General features: G+C 47.4%; 1 protein-coding gene and 1 non-coding gene across 3 annotated transcripts in view; both read right to left on the bottom strand.

Moving 5' to 3' along the window:
- Positions 1 to 24667, bottom strand: part of POLR3E (RNA polymerase III subunit E) — a 28658-nt gene extending 3991 nt beyond the window's left edge. The window contains exons 1-19 of one of the 2 annotated variants that reach the window (XM_071444082.1): positions 24517 to 24667; positions 20452 to 20533; positions 19283 to 19333; positions 18491 to 18568; positions 16877 to 16992; positions 16515 to 16597; positions 15689 to 15796; positions 15201 to 15250; positions 14785 to 14904; positions 14145 to 14230; positions 13083 to 13127; positions 12911 to 13002; positions 12081 to 12201; positions 10136 to 10217; positions 7920 to 7979; positions 6818 to 6975; positions 6487 to 6551; positions 4511 to 5007; positions 35 to 112 (exon numbers count right to left, since the gene is read on the bottom strand). In XM_071444082.1, coding sequence (XP_071300183.1) covers positions 35 to 112; positions 4511 to 5007; positions 6487 to 6551; positions 6818 to 6975; positions 7920 to 7979; positions 10136 to 10217; positions 12081 to 12201; positions 12911 to 13002; positions 13083 to 13127; positions 14145 to 14230; positions 14785 to 14904; positions 15201 to 15250; positions 15689 to 15796; positions 16515 to 16597; positions 16877 to 16992; positions 18491 to 18568; positions 19283 to 19333; positions 20452 to 20487 — 1926 coding nt within the window. In that variant the 5' untranslated portion in view covers positions 20488 to 20533; positions 24517 to 24667. Of the gene's footprint in view, positions 1 to 34; positions 127 to 4510; positions 5008 to 6486; positions 6552 to 6817; positions 6976 to 7919; positions 7980 to 10135; positions 10218 to 12080; positions 12202 to 12910; positions 13003 to 13082; positions 13128 to 14144; positions 14231 to 14784; positions 14905 to 15200; positions 15251 to 15688; positions 15797 to 16514; positions 16598 to 16876; positions 16993 to 18490; positions 18569 to 19282; positions 19334 to 20451; positions 20534 to 24516 lie in introns of both variants that reach the window. The other variant, XM_071444083.1, reaches the window with a different exon arrangement.
- A 59-nt stretch (positions 24668 to 24726) lies between these two features.
- Positions 24727 to 24808, bottom strand: TRNAL-AAG (transfer RNA leucine (anticodon AAG)). Its single transcript has one exon. It is a non-coding gene; the product is annotated as a tRNA-Leu (tRNA).
- Positions 24809 to 26477: the final 1669 nt, after the last annotated feature.

A 26477-nucleotide genomic window follows, 5' to 3' on the forward strand; every position in this document is an offset into this window, starting at 1 on the left:
TATAGTGGGGGAATGTCAATTATTTTCTTTTTACCTGATCATAAGTGTCACCAGCTTCCCAAAGTGCATAGACCTTTAGTTCATCTGGTGAGGCAGCAGTCTGTGGAGGAAACTGAGAACAAGAGGCTGTTAAAAATAACCAGCTATTTAATGAGTTCTGCTTAATGATTCCATGATACTGTATCCCTGGACACCCATTACTGAATCAAACCTCTGGCTGCCATGGAATAATAACTGCTGAAAAAACCCAATTGCTGTCCCACCCCACACTGGCAGAGGTGCCTTGGCTCTGGCTGCCCTGTGCCTGCTCAGCACCTTCTCATAGCCCCAGTGCCAGAGCAGGAACATGCTCTGTGTCACAGCTGTGGCCAGGGAATGGCACCCTGAGATGTCTCAATGTGCCCAGGTTTGGCTGCTGGCTCTGCTCAGGGTGGGACACCCTGCACAGGGCACTGGTGCCACATCTGTCACACACCAACCACAGCTGGGCTTTCAAGGGAACTGCTGGACATACTGGAATCCCATGAACTGTGCAGGGGACAGTTTCCCACTGGTGGAGAGTTGACCACCATGTACCAGAACAATCCCAGGGCTTGGACCTTGATGGTGTCCCCATGGCAAGGTAGCTGTAGATTTCTCCTGTCTGCAGCGTTTGCTTCCAGACCATCTGGAACAGCTGAGAGCACCAAGTGCATTGCAGGGTCCTTCTGGCAGTTTTTACCTTTACAGTGTCAGGTTTTACAGATTCAGACTCCATCCTGCAGTTATCTGCTTCACTAATCCCAAAGGAGCATTACTGACAAGCAGGTGCTGCTGCTGTATGGCCATCTCTGCTTTGGGCAGACTACAGCATCAGAAGACTGAGCACTGAGGGACACTGAACCAGCTATTTGCTCATTTCAGGCTCCAGAAGTGACAGTGGTTTTGCATGTTTTGTTTTCCCCCCATGTGCCAAGCTAGGCTAACACTTTCATTTTTCTGAGGCAGAAGCCTCACACCCCTGCAGACAGGAAGGAGCACAATTGCCTCTCCCCCTAAAAAAATAAAATACCATTCATTTGCCTTAACATTTCCCCTTGGAGCAGTGATTAATGAGCACTCTGGAATATGCCTTCACTCCTGACATGTCTCTTCCTGTCTGTCACTAACGATTTATTCCTTGCTAACCACCCAGATGACCTAAATCAATCATCTATGAAAAGCTAACAAGCCAGTCCCAATTGTTCCTGCATCCCTCAGTCCTGGCTGCTGGTACAAACCAAACCTTTCTTCCCAGCCTCCCTCACCAGCCAAAAGACTTGTGCATCACAGAGTGAAAAGATCAGCATTCCTTTCATGCTCTGCCTCTGATCTTATTGCAAAGGGGAAGGGTTTTGTCCAGTGGGAGCTGCCTAGTGGGATTAACAGCTTTGACTTGCAGGTTAGTCCAAATGGCTGGGATATAACAAGGTTTTACACTTGGTTTGGAGCCAGGGTTCAGGCTGACTAGGCTCACAGCACCTGACATAATTCTCCTCCCATAAGGACACTTGCTTTTGAGGAATAATCTCTCTTGTAGGTTTTCAGCAGAGATAAAATCAAATCCTCAGCTTCCCTCCACACACCACAGCAGGAATGGCAAAGTGCAGCAGGGCACTGGGAGCACCCAGGCACAACCTGCTGGGCTCGACAAGTGAGCCAGCCCAGCCTGGAGTGCAAACCCCTCCTGCCCCAGCCACAGCTGTGTTTATGCAGCCATTCTGGGAGGAAACGGCTTCCAAACAAACACAATACTTGGGAAGAAAAACGCACAGAATCTCCTCCTCCCAGCCAGCCCCCCTCTGCAAACTGCTGCAAGCCAACAGCTCCCTGCTTGCTTGCTCCTGTCACACAGCCTGGAGTGGGAAATGCCACCAGGGATTCCTCAGAGAGACACAGCACAAACAGTTCACTGCCTTGCCATCTGCTGGCCCTTTGCTGGTTTATGTCACCTTGATCTCCCCAGCCTCACCTTGATAACAGTTCTCTGCTACCTGAAAATCTTTTTTAAAATATTTGCCCTGTGCCCCTTCCTGCTCTGAGCTCCTGGAGCAAGTGCAGGCTCTTGGGAGATGAACTCCACACTGTCCCAGGGCTGCCACATTCAAGTGGAACCTCTCAGGGAGGAGCCCTGGGCTCTGGGAAGTTCTCAGTCAAGCACTGAGCCACTGCCAGGCAGCCTCAGTTACAGCTACACCAGATGGAGGGGGCTGAGAGTGCCAGAAAAAAACTTCATCAGCTGGAGAAATCCTAAAGGTAAACTGTTGATCTCACCTCTCAGGGAGCCCTCACTGGCACAGCCTGCAGGGCTCTCTCTCTGTGAGTGCAGGGCTGCCCTCCCCTCCTTCAGCCCAGCCAGGCAGGACACACACAACAGTTACATCATTTCCTGAGGCCTCAAAAATATCCTCAATATCCCTGGGCAGAACCTTGCCACTGCAGGGGCCATGGGAAGGGAGCCGTGGCAGGAGCAGCCACCCCCAGTCTGCAGGAAATGGGTGTGGGTGCTCAGGAGCCAGAGTCCTGCACAGGCACCTCCATGGGGGGAGAGGGGCTCAGGGCACAGGCACCGAGTCCTGCCTGCCCAGGGCTCCTCTCCTCTGTCTGTCCCCTCTCCTCACCCTCTCCCAGAGCAGCACCAGCTCAGGATTTGCTCTTTCCTGCCCTGTGCTTTCCCCCCACACTTGATGAGGGACAGCAAGCACAGCACCCAGCAGGATCCCCACAGCCCCACTGCAGCTGAGTGGCCTCTCTGGCTCCCCACAAATGCTGTTTATCTCACACCCTGTTGGGGTGAGTTTATCTCACACCCTGGGTGCTGTTGGCCAGCTCTGTAACAGATCCTGCATTCCCCTGGTAAGGTCTCAATTGCCATTTTCAGCCACACATTTTCTATAATAGTCAAGCCAAGAGTGCCTTCACCCGCCAAAGAACATCATTTTAATTACCTCAGATCATTGATTTTTATCACCAAGCACTTCCAATTACAGAAAACTAATGAGTAACTATGAAATTCCACACTGAACAACCCTCCAGGCTTCCCCTGAGCTCAGGCTCTTGTTAGGTTCTGACAAAATTGTCCAGGGGAACAATCAAGAAACACCAAAGTGTCTGAGCCCATGCAAAGAGTAAACCCAGCCCCAGCACCTCTGCCATCTGCACAGAGCATCAGGGCAGGCTCAGGGGCATTGATTTACATTGCTGCCAGCACTACAGGCTCATACACGAGAGCTGCAGTGAATTCTGAGTCAGCAGAAGTAAAACTTGCCACAGTCTCCTTGAGAGACATTCCAGGGACCACTCTGCACCTCTTCTGCACAGGTCTCCTGTGACAGGGTTTTCCACACAGAAGGCAGCTCCTGGCCACCTCTCTTCAGCAGGATTTTATTTTGCTTTTTGAAAAGAGAAACGACCTCACTTTCACTTCTTGTGTGGATTTCTAAAATCCTCAAATTTCCAAAGCAAACAAGCCCCAGTCCCAAGGAGCAGAGCAGGAATGACCTCAGCTGTTTACCCTCAGCATGGCAGAGGCACACATCACAGCAGGTGCAGGGGAGAGCCTGGCCAGCACTGAGACAGTTCCAGGCAAGCACCACCCCAGGACCTGGAAACTGCCAGGGGAGGAAGCAGCAAGCACCACAATTGGTGCTCTCCCAGTGACATTTCCAGGCTGTTGCTCGGTTCCCAGGTGCCACAACGTGTACTTTGCACACGACTGAACACGTTCCTGCTGCCCCCAGCAGCTCCCATGCTCCAGGCTCTCCCAGCCCTCCTGCTTCCTGCTCTTTTGAGCAGTTCACATGTTCCTTCTCCTCTCTCCCCAAAGGCAGCTGCTCCCAAGCTCCTTCTGGTTGTAACCCAATCAGCAGTGCCAGATGTCTTGTAAAATTAATTTCCTTTTAGGCTCTTTCCCATGATGCCAGATTGCCTTTGCTCTCCTAAGCAATGCAGTCTCCCAGCCCTGCTCTGTCTCACGCAATCACCCACATTGTTTCCATACAGACAAAGACACAGACACCTCTGCACAGCCCAGAGGAAGCAGAGAGGCCAAGGAAACCTGCTGCACATGGGCTTTGTCACTTCCCAGAGGCTCTGCTGGGTGTGCCCTGCTGCTCCCAGGCAGTCAATGTCACCTTTCCCCTCCCAGCTGGGTCCCTGTCCCCGAGGGAAGGAGCTTGTGCAATTCCAGGAGAGCTGATGGGAATCTGGGACTGCCCATGTTAACAGGAGCAAGCTGGGACAGCAAATCACCATGGCCCAACAGCCTGGATGTGGAAACAGAGTCCCAAGGGCAGAGTGCAGAGCCTGCCACAAGCAGGACCCCAGACAGAATTCCAGCAGCTCCAACAATCCAGCACTGGACAGGTACTCTGAGCACTCTGTCCTTCTGGTCCATCAGCACAGGACACAAATATTTCACATCTCACACGTTTAACTGCACCCCCTGCCCTCATCCCTCCCCTAAAGCACACCAAGGGAAAACCATACTTACAGGCACCAAAATCTGTTTGCAGCCAGTGTCCAACACCATGTCCTGTAACATTTTGTCTGAAATGCCACTGAACAAGGTATGTCCTGGAGGCAGACTGGCTAAGTGGAGGTTAAATAACCGTTTCAGCTCACTCAGGGTGAGCACAAACTGTTTCTTAAACGTGGAGGACACAAAGGCCTTCAGTTCCTGGGCGACCCTGTCGATGCAGCCCCCGGGCAGGTGGCCATTGACAGGGTCCAAGGGCCCCTGGGCTGGGTGCAGGCCGTTCACCAGGCCATTGTTCAGGCCCTCGTGGGCTGAGGTGTCCATGGGCTCCTCCACGCTCACAGGCTCCTCCTTGATGCGGATATTGGCAACATCCGGCTTGGCCGAGCTGTCGTTGGATTTCATCTCTGCCTTCTGCCTCTGGAACTCCTTCTCCAGCTGCCCAAAGTTCTGCTTGACTTTTGCTTTAGCCATGTTGACCCTTTGCTCCCCAGAAACCAGCAAGGGATGAGCTGGTAAGAAACAAAAGGTACCGTAAATCTCAGCAGGGCTCAATGAAACCAGGAAACATCATCTGCTTATGAAATCTAAGGCATAAACCCAGACTGTTGATTAGACTTTACATTAGTTTTGGGGAGTTTTGCTGGATTTTTGAGGGCAGTGTGTGCTTGTTTTTCTAAAGCCAAGTGTTTGGGAAGGGTATTCCAGTCAAGGAATCCAAAGCAAAGTGTGTTTGTTCAATCACCAGGGCCTTTTCCACATTTCAGGAAACCAGGATACAAACTGCTTACACATCTCTGCTTGTGACCCAAATACTTCTTTGTCCAACAACTCTTCTTTTTGTCTTTTAGATTCTCTAGTGGCTGGTGCAGCCCCTGCCAGAGGCAGCAGCAGGATGTCAGCAGGTACAGGGAGGAGTGTGGCAGGGTTATCAGTGACCCTGAACAGCCCTGAAGAATGAGGCTGCAGGGCACCAGAGGCTCAGACCCTCTGCTTAGGGTTAGTACCCAGTAATGGGGTGAAAGGGACAGGAGGGAGTTCTCTCCCATGGAATCCTGCCCTTCTTCCCCTCTCCACACCCAGCCATCCAAAGGTGAAAGGAAGGGGTGTGCTGGCAGCAGAGGAGCCCAGTCCCTGCCAAAGCAAGGGGTGCAGGGTCTGAGGCAAAGGCATGCCCAGCACCCATGCTGTTACCTTCTCTGCTGTTAGGCTCACTAATCCTCTCCAAATAACCCAACCACCTAATCCTTCTGAGCAGATCACACACAGAGTATTGAAATGGATTCATATGCTCCTTTGTCAGTTCTGCTTACACTCCTCCATTGTTCCAGTGCCTGGCACCAAGGCAAATGTCCAGTTAAAACCGTGGAATCTCAAGTTTTCACAATCTTTTAGGATTTTGGAGCAGCTACTTTAATACCCCCACTGGCATCCATAGTGGGGAAGGGTGTCAAAAGCAGACAGCTTCACACCTCTTACAGCCTCCTGCCATTACATTCTCCAATAATTGCTTGGCCCTCAACCACACCAGAGAGCTCCTGCAAATCAGGGAAGTAAAAGATCACCTCATTCACATTAAGTTGCATTAACATGAAATTGAGAGGTGAGAATTATTTGTGCACTGGCTCTGTCTGTCCTCCCTTCAGGAGCTGGTTACACCCCACAAGCTGCCTTAAATGAGCAAGTGGATAAGAGAACCAGCTGATTTTACAGTGTCAAACAGCGAGTCCCCAGGGCCAAACACTGCTCCTGCCTGTGCTACAAGGATGCCACAGTAGCTGGTGTCACCCCAACCTCAGTGACATTAGCACAGATCAAGATCTGTCTTAAATATTCCAGAAGAAAACAGTAAGAAAGAAAACACATTCAACAAAACCAGTCTCCACCACATTCAAAATCAGAGAGGAACTCCAAAACACCATTCAGGAATATGGATGGGCAGATGAATACATGCAAGTGCTTCAGCATGATCCAAGCACAATTCCATTTACCTGATTGTGCCTCTTGTTTCTTTGGTGTCAAGTGCTCCTTTAAGAGATTATAGACCTTTTCTAATCTGAAAGACAAAGAGACAATATTCCAGGACAGGTTCAGTTGTTAGGTCTGCATGCAGCCATGCCAGCTTTAGCCATTAGCTAGAACATTCCATCTCTCCAGGAACCAGGAATGACTTGAAGGATGCAGTAACACCTCCCACCACACCAATGCCTGGGCACTGTGAGGGAGAAACTTGGAGGCACTACAGATCAGTGTCTACAGAACCCTTGTATTAAACAGTTCTTTGCTTTTAGCTTATTCCCCAAAATACAGTAAAATATTTACTTGGCCTGAATGCCCATCCACAGCATCTGTTGCCTCTGAACTATATCTGGATGCTTCTTAACAAAATCTTCATCATAGGGGAGCATGAACTCCCAACCTTTGTTTATTCTTGCCACAGACATGTGCTCTAGGAAGTCTTTCACATCTTCTGGGCAAAGCTAAAAGAAAAAGAAAAAGCATAAACAGCATGGAAGTCAGTTTACCCAGGACAGATGTGAGCATTGTGCATGGGACAGGAGAGCTGGGCTGATCTGGTGTGCATGGAGCAGCTCCATGGGCACACACCCAGCTAAGTCAGAGATGCTCATCCTGCTCTGCAGCACGACACTTTCACACACTGTTAAAAGGCCAGGACTTCAGAGAGCCGTGGTGATTAATCACCCCAGAGTCAAATAGCTCATGGCATGTTTTGCAAAGAAAAGGGAGTTTCCAAACTGAGATGAAAAGGCTCTATGGGGAAGAGAAGCATATTCTACAATGTTAATCTTATTTTAGAGCTGCAGGCCAGACATGTTGCACCTACACATGCCCAGCTTTTATGCAGCACTGGTTCTTACATTCCAAAAATAGATGGTCTATGCATAAACTGACTCATGTTTCATCATTTTAGTGCATTTAAAGAATTTGGGGTTTGTCCTTTTGACTTAATGTTTCTCATTCATTTGCTACTTTTACCAGAATGTTCAGGTGGCCTGAGTTGCTTTAAAGTTTTTACTCAGTATTGTAACTGGCAAATGCCAACAGAAGAGTTGCTCTTAAGACACCCAAAGCAGAGCAGCTTCTGTGGGCTGTGTAAGCACCTTCAGTCAGCTCAATTCAAACTGTGCCCAGCTTTCCACTGAAACACAGCAGAGGGCAGGATGCATTCCAGTGGCTCAGCTACAAGGCCAGGGTGGCGTTGTGGAAAATCGTGGGAGCTGCTCAGAATGTTTTTCTCTAGAAAGAGTATTATGTGTACCTGTTCCAGATGAGAGCAGAGCAGGCACTGGGAGAGGAAAGGCTCACAGCAGCACCCACTATCTACACCCACACAATGCCCAGCAACAACATTTGGCCAACTCATCACCACCTTTGGATTTAGGAAGAAAAGGAATCCACTCACTTTTGTAACTGCTGCTACTTCCTTTCTCACCACCCAGCGGTCCTGGGTGAACTTCCACATCTAGAAGGAAACAAAAGAGGAAAACCTAATAACTGCATGTAGCAGTAGCTTTACTGAAGTTGTAGCAATGACCCTGTTCAACGATGTTACCACAAAAATAGAAGCCCATTCCTTTCAAGAATGTAGAAGTGATTCTCAGCCAGCTAGAGGAAAAACATCTTCTGGCTCCTTATGCTCTCAAAGGGCCATGAACACAGGCCCAAAAAGCTTTGAGAGTCCATGGTGTGCCTTGGCAAACCTATGACTACAAAAGCTACAAGGAATCTCTTGAACTCAAACTCCATTCGCTTTCAAAACAAACAAACAAAAAAAAACCCCACCAAATCCACTGCAGTGATGCTGGGACCCCAGAAGTCAATTCTCACATTCTCACATACTCATCATCAGCCTAGAGAGACTCTCCATGCACTCTTACACAGGGGCCTGTGCAGGCTGATGGCTGCTGCCCTTCAGCAGCACAGAGCCCCTACCAAGTGCCTGTGCCCTTCTTCCACCCCCAGTGGCACAGGCAATGCCAAGATGTCCTGTCACTCCCACACCTCCCCAGGTAGGGCACAGCCAGGTGCTCTGCACAGCAGCTGCTGAGGGCAGGCTGACAGGACTTGGGCAGAACACTGAACACGACCTTTCATTTCTTCCTGTCTCCATTAAATAAGCTACAGGCTCCCTCAGTCTGTGTGTATTAATAATGTTGTTAAGAATCCAAAATCTCATTACTGACAATTCCTTCCTGGCCTACAACATCATCCATGCCTCCTTCTCTCCCATTCAGCTTCTCTCTGCCCACAAACACACAAACCCAATCCATTCACTTTAGAATACAGGGCATTTCTGTTTTAAAGCACAAGTCCATAAATGTTTCTTAAACTTATTAATTACTTTGCACAAATATAGGGAAATAAAATTCACTTTTTAAGCTAGAACACATTTTCTCCACAGATACCATACAGCATTAAGTACTATTTCTGAGTCTTAAAACCACACATTTCTCTTTGTCTGAAAGCCAGAAATATTGATCCTTTCTATATTCTAACATTTAAACTTTTTCCTTCTTGTAGTATTAATCAGCAAATTATTTGCCTTTAAGATCAACACAGATCCATTTCTCATGGAAAGTATATTTGACATAATCCAAATGAAAATAATGTATCTTTTCATCCTAAATATTAAAACAGTATTCCTTACTTAACTGAGCACAATAATTCTGGTCCCTGAACTTTACACAAGATGTGTCACCTAATCTGCTGTGTCCTAAACACTTCTGTCACTGGGTCACACCTGAATCCAGGTCTCCATCTGGCAGTGTCTTGGGCAGACATCAAGAGACAAGGAAAAGTCAGTTTCAATCACCATCAGTTTGATCTCACAGTAGTGCTGTAATACCCTTAACGTCTCTTGCACAGCACTCTCCTGTTCAGAGCTAAACCTCATGCACAAACTCTGCAGTAACACTCAGGCCTAACTGAAACAAATGAGAGCTGTGCACTCAGACCTGCTCTGGTGGGGAGGAAGCCATAAACTGATTATGAACTTAGGAACCACTTAGGACCTTAATTCTTTCCATGGTTAGTGAAAATAAACACAATGCAGAGGTTGTTCCTTTTTGCTGTGGTTATGTGTGTGTTTACAAGACCCATATTCATTTCAACTTCCATGTGCAGCTACTGCTCACAAAAGGTGCCTGGGAACAAAGTCCTTTCACTGATTAGCAGCCCTAGGGAATAAAGTCCTTTTTAAAGATCAACAGTGCATGCTCAGGGAGCACAAGGCTTACCCACACTGCCCTCCTGAGCCCTCAGTCCTGAGCCCTTGGAAATAGAGCTGGAGAAACAAGCACTTCATTATCCAGTCCTGGCTGTTCTGCAAGCCCCACACTGAATTGTGAGGGCAATGTGATAGTGCTCTGCAGCATGTGCTAGAAAGGGATGAATGCTGCTAATGACAGATGGTCTGAACCTGCCAGGCAGACACAAAGTGAGCCTACACCAACATTCCCACAGCAGACTTGTAACAACACCTTCAGGATTAAAGCACAAACAACTTCCTTGGAGGAGACACCTCGCTGCAGAACAGCAGAAGAGTTTTGCAATGCTGTGGCCTCCCAGGCAAGCTTCACCTGTGTTTTCATTAAAAGCAACAAACACTTTTATACTTACAACAAAATCTCTCCCTCTACAGAGCACTTCTGCAGGAACTCCACTATGGGGACTAGAAGTATCTTTCGGGTAGAGAACATCACTGTTAATTAAAAAGGAAGAGAAATTAGTTAGTAGGTACTCCAGAAAAATGGCATTAGTGAAGACTAACATAACAAACATGCCCTCCCTGTTCTGCAGTTAAATTACACCTTTATGCAAAGCGTGGTTTTCATTAAAGGCATTAACATTGGTGTAATTACTCCACTGCAATTACACTAGTACAGAAAGGCTTAGACCAGCAAAGCACAGCCTTGTGGCAAGCAGGTGTGTGCAACAGAGCTACAAGCTCTGCTTTGTTCTTGCAAAGCCTACCCTCCCTTGGATCCATGTAAACAAGACCAGAATGATCCTAAGAAGTGCTTAGGCTAACCTGGTATGCAGCCTTGAAGGCAGCATTTAGCCAAAATGCTGATGTACGGGCAAGACAGTTTTTTATTTCCTTCCCAGCAATCAGGGGTTTAACAGAACAATATTACAAAATGCCATACTCAAATCAACAGCCCTGAGACCAACATTACTCTGTGTCTGTGTCCTCGTCTGCTTGCAGGGCCAGCTGATGTTACCAGGCTCTCCAAAGCCCCACAGCACCTCAGGTTCATGATCTTGATCCTACCCAGGCCAAAGGAATGGGTCCCCACTCTGTTCAAAGCTCTGATGTGTGCTGCTCTGTGCTCAAACACCCCATCCACTACAGATCCTCACATCCTCCTCAGACTAGCAGCAAAGAATCAGCTCTAACCTAAGAACAATCTGAATGCTAACATCCTGTCTTTTAAGCTGCTCCCAGCTCCCTCCTGTACCAGCTGGAGGGACAGCAGGGTTGCTGTAAAAGCTGGTCACACTGCTAATACAGGCCTGCAGCACAATAGCTGAAACATCCTGCTGGCATACTTGGACTGGCAGCTGATGCCATTCATCTCAACACAGCTATTCCAGAGACTGTAAATCTCTGCATGCAGGGCTCCACCCAGGTAAAAAAAAAAATCATACTGCATTTTAGATTTCAATTCCCAATAGGATGCTCTATCCTAATAAACAGGATGATACAGACTCCAATTCATGTGGTACACTCAGTACCTCCATGCTTGATTTACTGAGGGTAGTTTTCAGCTGAGAAGAGCAGCATCCACTGATGAACAGCAACAGGACTGCCCAGAGATCCTTACAGGACTGAATTCTGCTAAGAGACACTATAGCTGACATTGGTTTCATTTTCTCTGTTTCTATTTAATGCTAATCTCTGGAAGAACTCAGAACAGCTCTCTCACAAAAGAACATGAGTGCAGACATCAGAAACCTGTCACAAGTCAGATGCAAACCCAGATTACATCACTGCTCAGCCACAATCCCACTTGGGACCGGTACTAAGGCATTATCCATTCACAGCAACCCTTTGGATACGGAATGGCTGCACCGAGACGCAGACAATACCAAACCAAAGGTTTAATCCGCGAGTGGGAGCGCGGGTGGGGGACACAAAGCCCGGGGGCCCGGAGGGATGGAGGGGCAATGCCAGGGCAACGCAGGGGCGGTCCCGGAGGGATGGAGGGATGCCAGGGCAGAACTGGGGCGGTGCCGGGGCGATGCCGGGGAGTCCCAGGGCGGTGCCGGGGCGGTCCCGGAGGGATGCCAGGGCGGTCCCGGCGCGATGCCGGGGCGGTCCCGGAGGGATGGAGGGATGCCAGGGCAGTCCCGGGGCGATGCCGGGGAGTCCGGGCGCGGTGCCGGGGCAGAACTGGGGCAGTCCCGGCGCGGTCCCAGGGCAATGCTGGGGCGGTCCCGGAGGGATGGAGGGATGCCAGGGCAGAACTGGGGCGGTCCCGGGGCGATGCCAGGGCAGAACTGGGGCAGCGCCGGGGCGATGCCGGGGCGGTCCCGGGGACAAAGGCGGGCCGGGCCGTACCTCTTCACCACCCAGTTTCCCTGGACCAGCAGCGCCACCTGCTGCACGCAGCGCAGCACGGCCGTGGGGTCGGTGCCCGAGCCCAGCAGACCCAGCAGGTTGGCGAACGGCATCACCTTCACTGCAAGGCAAACACAGAGTCACCAACAGCACTCACACACCCAGGAACGGGGATTCAGCGTGTGCACGGGCAAAGACTTATATCTGGGAAAGAAATAAAGCCTTAGTTTTACCCCCCTGTGCTGTAGCATCATATATTCTTAAAGTAGCTGCTAGTGTTACAGCAGAGTTGACTGGCTGAACTGATCACAAATTAACATATTAATAAAACAGTAATTAAGAAAACCCCAACCTATATCTTTGGCAATATCTGTAAGCAGAGATACCTCACAAGGCAGGCCACTCCTGAGGCAAAATCCTCAGGATTTGCTCTCATCAGAGAGTAACCCTAAAGAGACAAAATCAAATTCCTAGGTGACACTCATTAAGTGTGTACCATTAATAAAACAATATTAGAAAATTCCAAAGTGCAGGCTGTACATGCTCAGACCCCCACATTCCAGGAGATACTTGCTGGATGTGTATCCAGGAAGCTATCATCAAATTAGAAGTTTTTCTAAGAGTAAATTGATGGCAAGTGTATCAACAGTCAGATCAGCTGTCTCTGCTCTTTTTAGGGAAAGGCTTGGGATTTAGATTCTTCAGAGAATCAGAGAGCCAGACAGTCTGTCTGATGGGGTGACAGAACTGGTAATACTGGGGAAAGCACCTTATCTGAGGCAACTAGAAGTCACAAAGTGAAGTGCAAATGGATTACAAAAGCTACAAACCATTCTTCATCAGGATCTTGATCTGATCAGCAAGGGGTAAAGTCCTCAGCTGGGCCATAGAAAGCACATTGCTTGGAGCCATTGGTTTCTCACTGCAGATAAACAGATTTGCAGCCCATGAAAAGGAGAATCCAGCCAATGTGGACTTTGAACACTATGTACAAACACTTACTTCTCTTCCTCTATGCTTGGAGGCATCAGCATCATTAAATATTCACTAGAAGAAAAGGAAACACATTGTTTAAAATGCTTGTCTTGAGACTTGCCTGGTTTAAGTACAGTAATTTCTCACTTAGAGTAAACCTGCTTGTGTAAATCTACAAAACAAACATCAGCCTGAAAAGAGCTCTCTCTTCCACTTCCACCTCCTCAGAACTAGTAAAAGTTACTGGCATTCATCAGCCCAAAGTGAGAGTATGAAGTCAATGTGAGTCAGAATCCCAGCTCTTTGGTACAGCAGAGGTGTCCAAACAGAGGATCTGCACAAGGAAATATATTAAACACAGGTGCTCTGACAGCCATCAGCAGGGTCATGTGAAACCCCACAGACAGAGAGAATCAGCCCAGCAAAAAGCAAAATTTCTGTCCCACCCATGCAATTACTAGCGTCTGTGAGAAAAAATCAGATCCAAAAGACTCTTCAGAACAACTATCACTGATTTACTGATTTACAAGAAAAATATGCCAGCACCATCACCAGGACCAGACTCTGCCTCTTCACTACTACTTGGGCCATGGGTGTCCCAGGTGACAGGGAAGCACTGACTGCATAATGGAAGGCTCCTGTAGAGCTGCAGTCACCAAGAAACAGACACAAACACCTTTCAAGTAGTTTCAGCTGTCCCCAGTAATCACAAAGGGAAGTTTTATAACATTTGCTAACAATGGAAGTTATTGGCTTTGGAGTATTAATTTATATTATCCAGAAGAAGCTTTTGTTTTAATTTTCCTTTGCAGTATTCACAGTCCAAATAATGTAGGGCTGTGATAACGTACAAGAAGCTACAACCCTGAGTAAAAACAAGAGGTTTTAATCTCAAGGGTATAGGGAAACAAAGAAAGCAACCTCAGTAAGATGAAAGCTAGTTTGTTTCTGTGGTTTTTTGAACAATTCAACTTTTGTCACGAACAGGATTTTCAAAGAGCAGATTTTTAAAGAATATACCTGCTTATTACTCTGAAAACAATCCCAACCAATTAATGCCATTTCTGTAGGAAACCACCAAACCATTACCTGGGAGATTTAATTAATTCTGTGTTTTCAGCAAGGCCATGACCTTGGCTAAATAAATACTGGCGCTCGTGCTCAGAACGGCTATCCTGGAAACAGGGAAAAAACAAGAGCCATTATCACATCCTGAAAATACACAAAATGCCAGAGAGCTGATTTCTCATTCCAAACTATGACCACCCTGTCACCATTCCACCACTCAAGTGCTCCACCTCGCTACCTGATGTTCTGCTTTCACTTCCTTGTATGATGCTCATGTGATGTGGGAACATTTCCCTTGCTATGCCTCTGAAATCTCCTGACAGACATGCCCAAGTCAGCCAAACAGGATTTCTCACACCTGACTGAATGTGTTTCCCAAGTCTTTCACAAAGTCCAGTTTATAATCCAAGACCCAAGTGATTCTTACACTCAGACCCCCTCCTCCCTTTATACTTGTCCAGCTCTCAGTTTTGAAGTGTGGAGACTCCAAAGCATCATCCAGCAGGAGATACAGAGCGCTTCAGGTCTGTTCCAGCCTACAGAGCTCCTCTCCATTCTTTTGATGATTCCCTGATTCCCATGGGCCCAGATTTAAAATGGTTCTGGACTTGGGAGAGCCTTCAGGCCCAGGCAGCCTCCTCAAGAGCCAGCACACACCTACCCTCAAGCCATAATAATGCAGGTGAACCCAGTGCTCTTCTGCCTGTCTCTTCTGCAGGAACTCATAGGACTGAACACGTCGCTGCCGAGCTTGTTCGGTCTCAGGGCGGGAGAATCGGACCTAGGAGATTTGGGCATCATTCAAAACAGCCCTAAAACCCTTGGAAAAAACCCATCTGCATTACTGATTTGGTGTATCAGTACCAAGCTAAGGGCCCCAGCTCCAGTGAATCACCCCTTGCTCTCAGGGCCATCTTTATGCTTGTGCAACAAGGGTGAGCCCACCTGGCCTCCCCCACCCCAGCCCAGGTCAGCAGGACCAGCTGAGGTTTGCTGTCCTTTCCTTTCACTCTGAACTGTCAAACTTTCTTGTGAACTGTTGCCTGAACCAGCATAAAAAGGAAAATGTGGACATACAGTAATTTGCTTAACATCATCTTCAGCTTCATCCTGGGATGAATCACCACCTGCCAGAAAACACAAAGGTAAACACACTGCTGCAGTGAAAGAGCCAAAGTCTGGGGGCCCATGCAGGAAGAAAGCACACTGAGAACACCACAGGCATGGGTTCAATCCCAGCCTGCCAAACTGTGCCATGTATGACAGCACCACACTGCTCCTGTGATAGGATATCCTGCTGCCATGGCCTTCCCAGTGGCACTGGGGACACCACCATCATCCTTTGTCACTACCCAGCACCTCGCATCCCTCTGCCAATCCCTCACACTGTGCCCATAAAAGCATTTAGGTAAAAAAGCCGAATCAGAGAAACAATCTAAGAAATGGCCTAATAATGACTGTGTTGTTAGAATGAACACCTTCAGAACAGAATGACTCTTACCAGCCACATTATAGAGTACTTGTATCTCACCTCCCCTCAGAAAACACCATTGTGGAGAATTTACCTTCATTAGCAGCTTCTCTTTCTCGGTGTTTTGCATCAGCCTTGTCCAAGTAGGTGAAGCTTGGCCTCAGCTGAAGAATTCCATGTAGTGGAGTCAAGTGAAGTTCACCTGAAAAAGAGAATTAATGTTGGTTAAAATTGATTTTTTCCACTGCACAAGGACACAACTTTTCATTATCTCCCTGTCTCTGTAAAGCCACAGCTTCAATTGAGCATAAATATTTAATAAAGCAAAACGTAAAAAAGGATTGAAGTGAAAAATTCATCCAGTGCTCATGATTTCAAGGGAATATGAAAGATCAAGACTTGTTTCTGTAATTTTGCCTTTTGTGTTGAAACCAGATCTTGTAGAGAGCCACATTCTGGCACAGGCCTGACCCATAGTCCAGAAGACCCCTAGTAAAATAGTCATCACTGAAAACAATCTACATATTGTCATCTCAAATGACCACCAGACCAAAACTCTGTAATTGGTCAAGAGAGGGACAAAAAGTGCACAACAGGAAAATGAAACAGACATAATTAGATTAAGAAATCAATATAAATAATAATGATGATTTCATGCTACAAGTGCATATTATTTCAGGCCACCATGAACTCTTAAGACTCTGGAGGCATCTACAAACCCAGGGTGCCTTTACATGATATTTACAGTTTTGCTAGACCTACTCAAGGACTCTTGGGACATTGATAAGGGAAAATTTTCCTTTCTTTAAAGACCCATCAGTCAATTAAAACTGAGGCCAAAAAAAAGATCAAATAGGTCTTATCTTAACACTGAAATGAGTATGTCTTCCTGATGGGAGGGTTAAGCAAAATAAACTTACCTTTTTTATAAACAGCAGCTGCATAGCGGGAAACGTTACTGGCAGCTTGGGAAGAGCAGAAAGTTTGCTTGTCCATCAGCTTCCTGCAGACAGAGGAGGGCAGTGAGATGGCATTCCACAGGCAATGTGGCATGCAGGTGCCAAAGGTCTGAAAGCACCAATTCCCAAAATGGACTCTCAACAACCACACCAGACAAATATCCATCACTTCTACCTGCAACTCTGAATTCATGACGCATCCCTAAAATGTAGGTTACTCTCAAGAGCACTTGCTACAGAACAGTGTCCAAAGCAGCCACTGGTGGACACACAGATATCTGTGCTCACCCCAGAAAGGAAAGGAAGGCAAAGAGGACACCTACGAGGAATAGGTGCTTGTTTCATCTGTACAGGTGCCATCCACATTGAGAGCAATCTGCTCTCCCTTGCTGCGACAATAGTTCGGATTCAAAGTATCGATGGCCATTTCCAGTTCAACCTAAAGAATATCAGGGAAAGACAAATAATTACCATGGCACAACCCCAAACAGATCCACTAAAACCCACCCCACACTTTCTAATATTTTCACAGGTTTACAGCAAATTTAAGTACATAAGCAGCATCATTCAAATCCCCAGGGCCAATCTCACACAGAGCTGAACAGCAGGTAGATGGGTTTGGGACAGTGAGGTCATTTTAACAACAAGCTGGAGATACATAAACTCCCATGTACACAAATAGGATCAGAAAAAGCAGAGTTCTTTAGGCAGCCCTGAAATACACATTCCCTTTGCTGGATTCCTTGCACGACACAATCAGTTTAATTTACTTATCAGTACAGATCAGGTGCACAAGCAACCTCATTCAAGCTTCCCCATCACTGAGGAACCATTCAGAATCCCTCATAAGATGGATCTCCTTCTAGTTTGGTATACCAAGACTACAAAATAAGTCTGTCCTCTTCAGAAGCAAAGGCCTCCATTCTGCTAATTTGAGACTGCAGCACTCAGCACTGACTCCTGACTTTCCCTTGTCAGAGCACTGGAACAAGCTCCAAATCTTTAGTTATAAGAACTATTCCCCCCCCACTTCAACCTTAAATTTCAGACCAATGTCCAAAAATAAGCATCCTCCTGCATAATAATTCTATTTATATACTATGACAATACAGAACATACTCTTTTTCAGGGTGTGTCAAAGCCCTTATAAATTTGTGTATCACAGCTACCATCTTATTTTTTCTTTCCCTTTATGTTATTCACAAACTGAACTAGTTTCAAGTCTCTGGATGAGACAGCATATTTACAAAGGTTTGTACAGGGCTTACAGTGCAAATGTTTGCTGAATGTAATAAAAGACTTCATGAACACAACATGCATTCTAACTGCAAAGTTCACCAAAGCACTTCCCTTAACCATTTCCCAGAACCTAATTCAAGTAACACAGACATCTATGCTGCAGTTTTAAAATAAGATATTGTAAAATAATAGCCAGATTTCTGGGACACATTTGCAAGCAAGTGCAATGATTGTGGCTTTGGCTATACTTTACCTGTACTGCCCCAGTGATTTCAAAAGGACTCCTGATGATTCACTGCCAGGCAAGAGAGAAATCAAGACTTGCACTGATACTGAAACAGAGGATGGCTCCAAGGCCCAATCCTTCTTCAACCCTTCTCTGAATACTGTACAGACCCTTTCATTCAAGCTCTTTTCACACAAGCATCCACAGACTGAATTATCATTAGTAACTAAGTTTCCCTGAGTGATTCTGTTTTCTGTTAAAATAATGGCTTTCCCACCATGATTTATAAACTTTTATTCTAAATTCTACCTTACAGACACAGTAAAAGACTCTTCATACCTTCAAGCACAGAGATCTGATCCTGCAAGTAACTGCATGGTTAGAACAGCTCAACAGCATAATGTGCTTTTCTCAAGTACATTCTGCACATCATAGAAAAACTTTTACAGACTGGACTCAAATGATGACCAACCTTTTGCTGCTTTGGTTTTATCTTCGCTGACAAATGTGTAACATCATCGTAGGTCATGGAAGCTGGGCGAATGGGATACTGCAAAACAGATCATTTCATACAGCCCTCTTCTCTTAAAGATCAAAGAATTTCACAGAAATCAACTCAATTTCCCCTGTCCCCTCACATGCAGATCCACTTGCCAGATCTCAGAGACAAGACACCCAGAAAAAACATTAACTGACTGATTTGTGAGTCATCAGGGGATTTGGGAACATGACCTAGAAAGTTGGTTGTTTTCCTCCCAGCCCTCTGCTTTTGTCCCTTCACAGCCCCCTTCCTGCCCCTCACACACCACAATAACCTGTAACACATTAGTCCAGCAGAAAAAGAAAACCTTATCCCTCAGCATTACCTCTCTGTAGAGTTATTAGAAGTAAAATATCTGTGGGTATACAATTAAATGTTGGTTTAGAAAGAACAGGCCACATGTTGCTGATCAGGAGAGCAGAGCCAGGTTTAGCCACAGACACCAGGTTTAGCAGAGCCAGGTTTAGCCACATGGGTCTCTCTCCTGACCTCTGGGAATGCTGAGAGGACACTGTGCTATCCCAGTGAGATCTCCCATCCTGCCAAGGCTGCCAGGTCTCCTGCACACCCACAGACCCCAGCACAACCAGCCTCACTCCTGCCTCCAAACCCACACCCAAACAGGTTCTCTGTATCTCAGATCTTGGCAGACTAAAGCATTAAGTTATGCTCTTTGCATTTATTTTAAACAAACTATCACTGCATAAAAGTTAACTGAAATACCTGAAATAGATAGAGCTTCTCCAGTAGACTTCTGGCCAGGAACACGTCAATCTAAAAAGCAAAACAAATAACTTTCATCAGATGCCAACTGTAATAAAAGTATAACCCTTAGAGCTCAAATACTGACAACATTTGCTTTTCATTATGAACTCTAATATAAAATAGATTCGTGACTCTCCTGTCAAAAGTTTCCTCTCTGCTGACTTTGACATGAAATTCTACATTTGGCCTTTTTAAAAACCAAATCTAAAAATCCCAATGCAAAGAGGCAGCAGACAGTGGCTCTAGCTGTTTTTTCTCTCTAGTGGCTCTAGCTGTTTTTCCTCTCTAAGGAAACTTGGCAAACAAATGTGAAAGAGGAATTTTTTTCCTCCAAGGATCTGAAGCAAATCTGTTATCACAATTATAGAAAGAGGAGGAAGTTCTCAGTTTGGCAGCATAACTGAAAGGTAAGTTCCTTACTGGTATTTTATAAAATCTTTCTAAATTAGACAAGGGACACCCACATCCTCAAGCTGGTTCAACACTTGCATTTGGCCATCAGAACTGAAAATGCACAGATGTTTCATGAATAAGACATATGGAACTGCCATTTCAGATACACTCCTGACAATTGCCACTCCTTTTCTCATGGCTTTTCACCTTCTAAGGATTTGCCCTTCCTTGTGCTTCTAGTGTGTAAACTCATATATCAAATGACAAGACACTGTGGCTATTTCTTGGGACACAGCAGTCCTTTAAAGAAGTCCAGACTCAGAACACAACTCCTTACTTCAGCAGAGGCATGAACACTGTAGATTCATGTTTAACAGATCATCAAAGTCATTCCAATTTTTTTCAGCTCCCAGAGACATGCAATGGAAGACATGCAAGTTCACTGGAAGCACACAATGGTAGAAGCAAATTCCCCACCTTCTCTTCTGCCATGGACAGATTACAAAGGGTGAAAACCCTGAGCTGCATCTGCCAACATGGACAAGATATTCTGACAAAACAGATACCATGGTCCACACAACATAATTCTTTGTACAGCCCCAGCCATTGGTTATAAGACAATCACTGATGTTGATGACACATTGTTTCAGCAGTATAGGAATACTGGGAATTTTAGTAATAAAAATAATAAAAAATTCTCATGTACAATCATTGTTGCTACAATGCACTTTTACCTCTTGTATAATTGGATCATCTTCTTCATTTGCCATGCTAGGATAAAACAAAGCTTTTTCTTGGCTTATTCCTTGGCACAACCTGAAAGAAAACAGGAATGTCATATGAATCATTTCATCTGTGTCACATACCACATGCAGCCTAGATTATTGTTCAAGTTAACTTGGTTCCTTTCAGTGATAATCTGTTTATTCCCTATTTTGAAGGAATGTATGTGTTTGCATGAACAGGTCCCTGATACTCCACAATCTTGACCGAAGGCCACAAAATTCTAGAGACAAGCAAATGTCTCAAAAATAGGTAATCTGCTATAACTTCTGTGCAAGCTGCAGTTACTAAGAAAGCCCTGCACCAGAGCCCTAAGAGGGAAAGACAGCCCTTTGCAGCTGCATAAAGTGTATCTGTTTTACACTGTGTAACTGTAACACACAGGGAGCAGCTGTTTTCCAGCCACAACTGGCCCTGCAGGGTCCCTGTCTCAGATACTCCAGTCTGGGAATACCCTGACTCTGATTTCACCTCCCGGACAAGCTGCAGCCTTGTCTCCTGACCTGCCACTCTTCAGACTGCACTGCTAAATGAGAGCTCCAGAACACTCTGCTCAGCCTTTCCTGGAGTCCTCCAAAACCAGCAGAACAGATTTTTCTTCATAACTACACCAACCCCAATGAAAATAAGACTCTGATATTAACTGAGGACTGGATACTCTGGAACAAAAGTTCATTATGTTCAATCCAGTGCTGGAGTCAGTGTCGTGCCTGGTTCAGACCTCTGAATAAAAAATGATCTCTCAGCTAAATCAACAATAGTTTTTCCCTGCTGAAATCAAACAAAAGGATTTACAAATTATTCAGGATGCACTGCAACAATGTTATGTTAATCAGCCAGTACTGGTCAAGATAGGCATATAACAAAATAAGACCTCTCACAAACTGACCAAGGAAAGTTTTAGCAACAGAGATCATCAGGCAAAGAAACAAGATCTGTGTTCAAGAACTCTCCCTTACTGTCCTCACTCCTTGAGGACAGCTTACTTCTTTGCTGGATCTCCTATGGAGGAAGAGGAGGAGAAACAAGCAGAATCCAGGATCAGCTGGGAAAGAAGGAACCCAGCATCCATTTTACATCTGGAACAATGGCATTTTCTTCAAATACTCAAGCCACCACACAATTTAGGCAGCTCAGTATATTCCAGCTGACATACAGGCTTCTCAAATATCACACTAATGTACACAGAGGTATCTAAGAAACCTTTCAGAAAGGCTAGACATTCTGCATACAAGTGTTATTAATATCCATTCAGGCTTACAATGTTTCTGCCATTCCACCTAGAAATATAATTCCATATTTTTCAGTTACAGACTCTCTGCTACCAAAAAAATGCCCCTCCCAGTACTGAGCTGGCATTCTCCATTTCTTTATGCACCAGCATGTCCCAGGGTCTTTGCACCATAGATTTGCATTTGAAAATTTATGCCTCAGTATTTCAGATTCCTATCTGAAGTTATTTTGTAGAAATGCAGAACACCTTCACAGCAAAAAGCCAGTACCTTAACCACAGGCTGGGCTGTGAGCAAAACCCTGAGTATGTGATATCTGACTGATATCAGTGTTTTCTGTGATCAGGCACCCAGCTCCTCCCAGAAACACACACTAATATGTTTTAAAGAAATGAGGTTTGTCAGTTCCATTTTTTCTTTCCCTGCTCACGTCCCTGGGTGCCCAACACCTGAGAGCTCTGCAGACATGGAACAACTGCAGTTTGCACTCAGCACAGAGCTGATGGTGGGAGGATGCCCAAGGTGTGTGAGGATGTGTGGAAACACCCAAAAAAGGTGGAACACCTGGGTCCAAACCCTCCTTCCTCACACCCCTGAGAGAACTGGGAACCACCCTTCCCTTCCTGACAGCCTGCATGCCAAACATCTGCTAGGCTTGTTCTCTCTCTTCTGAGAAAGTTACTGCAGTTTTGACAAGAGAAATCAAGATTCCCTGGGCTAAGGAGGGACAGAGAAACTCAGCCTGAAGGGCCTGGTCTCTGGCCCCTCACTGAACACTGCCTATGCAATTATACACAAAATCTCTTTGTGAATCCACCTGCCACTACTCAGGGGAAATGCTGTATTACAGACACTACATTTTTCTCTTAGTCCTCTAAAGACAAAGCATGACTACAGATCCTTTTACTGGAAAGTGAGACTGACATATCTATAAATAGGAAGCAGTGTGTCCCAGCACAACTTATAATACTCATGCAACTGGAAGAAATCCTCTGAATCAGAAGGAAGGCATGCAGACACGATCCTATGTCTGATATATGCATACATAGTGCTAATTTCCACACTTCTCATATACATATATTTATGATACCACAAGAGTTACAGAATGGAACCAAACATTAAGAAACAGCAAGTATGGTCAATATGGTCAGCAGGTTCAAACTTCTTTTGGTAGAAACTTTTTGTTTTAAGGACTTTCCTCTAAGGTGCAAATCAAAGTATAATGTGAGTTACCAGCTCACAGGAGGGCAAGAGATATAAATCTTCCCATTTCTCCTGCAAAGTGACCAATGCAAGGGCCAATCCATGAAACTGCTCATTAGCTGCCCATAACACCATCAATGTAGAACCAATGAAGAAAAATCTTGTGGTTAAAAAACTGTAAAAATCAGGGATGAAGCAACTGAATCCTGCATCTCACTCTGAGCTTAGAAAGGCATTTGAGTATTAGAGATTTAATTTTATTTTACTGCCAAAGACTTAAATATATCTGTAAGATATATTTATGATTGCAAATTTGCACATCATTTGACACACGGACTTTTAGTCAGGCCTGTAAGAAATGCTCTAGTATTTCATTTTTACTTAAATTTGTCAGTAATAATGGACCCCAAAGTGCTAACACTGAAACCTGAAATATTCTTCATATAATCATGCAATGCCAAAGAAAGGCCAAGAAATCCTGCTGGATCAGTGCCTGAAAGTATAAATGCTAAAACAGCACCGTGGGAGGAGTGCCATCTCCTGAATCACTACACAACTACCTCTGGCACCGGGCTCCTCTACAAGGGGCTCAGAGCAGCCCTCTAGCTCAGGGTGGCCCACAGCACACAGTAAAATGGAACCTGCCAGAAGAAGCTAAAGCACCTTCCATACATTTATGGCAATTACCATTCTGACCCAATTACTTGTTTCATTTTCTCCTCGCCTGCAAGCAGCTTTGCACAGTCATCTTCTGGCAGTGAACCCAAGAGGGCTCCTCTGCAGCAGGACCTGTCTCTGGAGGTGATGTCACCGCAGCACACCTTTGGGGTTTTACCAGGTTATGCACCAAGCACGAACCTTTCTTTCCCACCTCACCCCGCGTGCAGCACAGGCCGTGCCGCCAGGGGCAGGGGTCACTGCCGGCGCTGTGTGACACCGCCGGGGCAGGTCGCGGTGCCCGTCCCGTGCTCCCCGCGGGCAGCGCTCCCGCCGGACGCGGCTCCGCGCCCCTGGCGCCCGCCCTGGCCTGACCCAGCAGCCCGGCAGCGCTGGGCTGGGGGAAAGGCCCCGGAGAGGCCACAGCGAACCGCCCGAGCCGCCCCGACCGCGGGGACGAGGCGAATCCCCCCGGGGCGGGACGGCTGGGCTGGGCTGCGGCCCCGCAGAGCCGGTGCCACGCAGGGGCAGCCGCTGCACTTCGGGGCGGGTGCGCCGAGTCCTCCCCGAGGGGAAGGCGCGGGGCTGCGGGCCCCGATAGCACCGGCGGGGCCGCCGCTCACAGCCCCCGGAGGAGCGGCCGGCACCCCCCGGGGCTGCCGCGGGAGCCGAGGGGCCGCGGCTGCGGCCGGACCCGGCCCGGTCTCCACGCACCCCGGCCCGTGACGGGTCCTGTCAGGGCGCTGCTGCCCCGCGCCCCCGCTGCCCCCGCCGTGCCGAGTTCTCGCAGTCTCGGCTCCGCCGTCCCCTCGGGACGTGCAGAGCCCACCCCAGCCCAGGCCGCGCTCCTCCCCCGCCACCGCCCGCAGGGTCCCCTGCGCCGGGGCGCCCCGAGAGGCGCAAAAACAGCGCGGCCCGGCGTACCTGTGTGCGGGCCGGGCGGGCGGCGGCGGCGCCGCTCCCCCGCTCCCCGTGTCGGTGGCGGCGGGGCAGCGGTCAGGCAGCCGCCATGTTGGTGGCCCCCGGGCCGGCACGTGGGGACGCGGCGCCTCCTCCTACCCACAATGCTCTCCCGGCCGCCGCCGCCGCTAGGGGGCAATGGCGCCGGCCCGCGGCGCAAAAAAAAAAACGTACTGGCAGCGGTGGGATTCGAACCCACGCCCCCGAAGAGACTGGAGCCTTAATCCAGCGCCTTAGACCGCTCGGCCACGCTACCACCGCGATTGCGTTCTTTTCTGGCAACACTTTTACTCTATACCAGTTTTTTCCCATCTCCTTCATTCCTCTCCCTCCCCAGCAGCCGCTCTGCCCACACACCCCTTCTACCCGAAAAATAAAATGCGAGGGGTCCTTTTCAGCCCGTTCCCAAGCGGCGGCACCTGGAGCAGCACGATGCACCCAGGGACGGACGGGCTGGAGCAGCTGTGCCCGAGCCCTGCGAGCCGCGCCCGCTGCCACGTGGATGCCACGGAGCAGCACAGCCCCTGCGCGGTACGGGTGGCACCGCCCGGGCATCCCCTCTGAAAGCCTAAAAAAAGTTCTAAATTCTAATTTTGTGTTGCGAAGCCACAGCTCACTGAATTTGCAAAGTCAAAAGTCAGCAGTTATGGCTGGGGGCTGGTTTTTTTTTGCGTATAGCACAGGGACCAGCACGGCAGTACTCGATACACTTGTGCCAACAGGTGGTAGCACACCTCAGTTGCTGTTCTCCATGAATCTGCCTCTGGGAGTCTCTGGCCGCATTTGGCTGAAAGGCTGGTGAGTTTTCTTAAAGAATTAATGTTATTTTCACCACTTAACTACAACTGAAGGGTTGTATTTTGAGAAAAATTCCAGCTTCTCTAGGGTAAGGTCACATAGCCTTAATGCAGCTTGATTTAATTCTGTCCTTGTGGCAGTTCATTTAAATGGGATAAAGAAAATAAACCTGCTGGAGCCCTGCTGACAGCATCATTCAACCCTTTCCCCTGGCACCTCCCACAGCCTGTCCCTGCAGGACCCGGAGGTGCCAGATCTCTTTCCAGGGAGCTGCTGAAATGGAAGCAAGCCATGATTTGTTTGGGGTTGGAAGTGTCCAAAAAACGTCTGATAGTCCAACCCCCTGCAGTGAGCAGAGACATCTTCAACCAGATTAGATAGCTTAGAGCCCTTTCCAAATGGACCTGGAATGCTCACAGGGATAAGGCATCCACCACCTCCCAGGGCAACCTGTGCCAGCATTTCAGCCCTCTCACTCTCAGAGGCTGCAGCACTGCATAGTCTTGCTAAAAATTTCATTCACTGCCTACAAGTACTGAGGAATAACAGCACACACATGTAAACATGAATAAATTCCTCTAGTGCTGCTCTAGTTTCACACCCTCAGTTCAGTGCCTTTTCAGGATGTGGGGTTTTTCAAGAACAGAGGGAGCTGACTGCAAAGCAGCAGGAGAGGTTCAGGGAGGAGAGAAGGTAGGCAGACCTGAATAGGCTTCACACAGCAAATCACCCATAACCTGCCCAGGCAGAAAAGTCACTTTTAACAGTCTCCAAGCAAGTGTGTGTGTGTGTGTGTGTGTGTGCAGGAGGCTCCATGGAACACTCATTACAAACTGCTCCTTACTGAGTGGGCTGCTCAGTCCCACAGGTCCTTTTGCCCAAGCAGTGCAAAGTGCTAACACCCTCCTGAAAATTGCTTTTCTGCCCTGTCAAAGCTGAGCTCAGCCTCTGTCCCTGAAATGTTTCTGTGCCTGGCCACAGACATTTCTCCTGAGCACCAAAGGAAGCCTGTGTACCCAAGATTATTCACCTCAGCCATGTGTGACACAGACAGGGGACAAGAGCACAGGCTGTCCCTTGGGGGTGGCAGTTGGGTCACCAGTTTTTTCATTTCACCTGTGCAACAT

Source organism: Agelaius tricolor, unplaced genomic scaffold (assembly GCF_023055355.1).
Source record: "Agelaius tricolor isolate 1412-34295 unplaced genomic scaffold, bAgeTri1.0.p SCAF_19, whole genome shotgun sequence".
Classification (NCBI taxonomy): Eukaryota; Metazoa; Chordata; class Aves; order Passeriformes; family Icteridae; genus Agelaius; species Agelaius tricolor.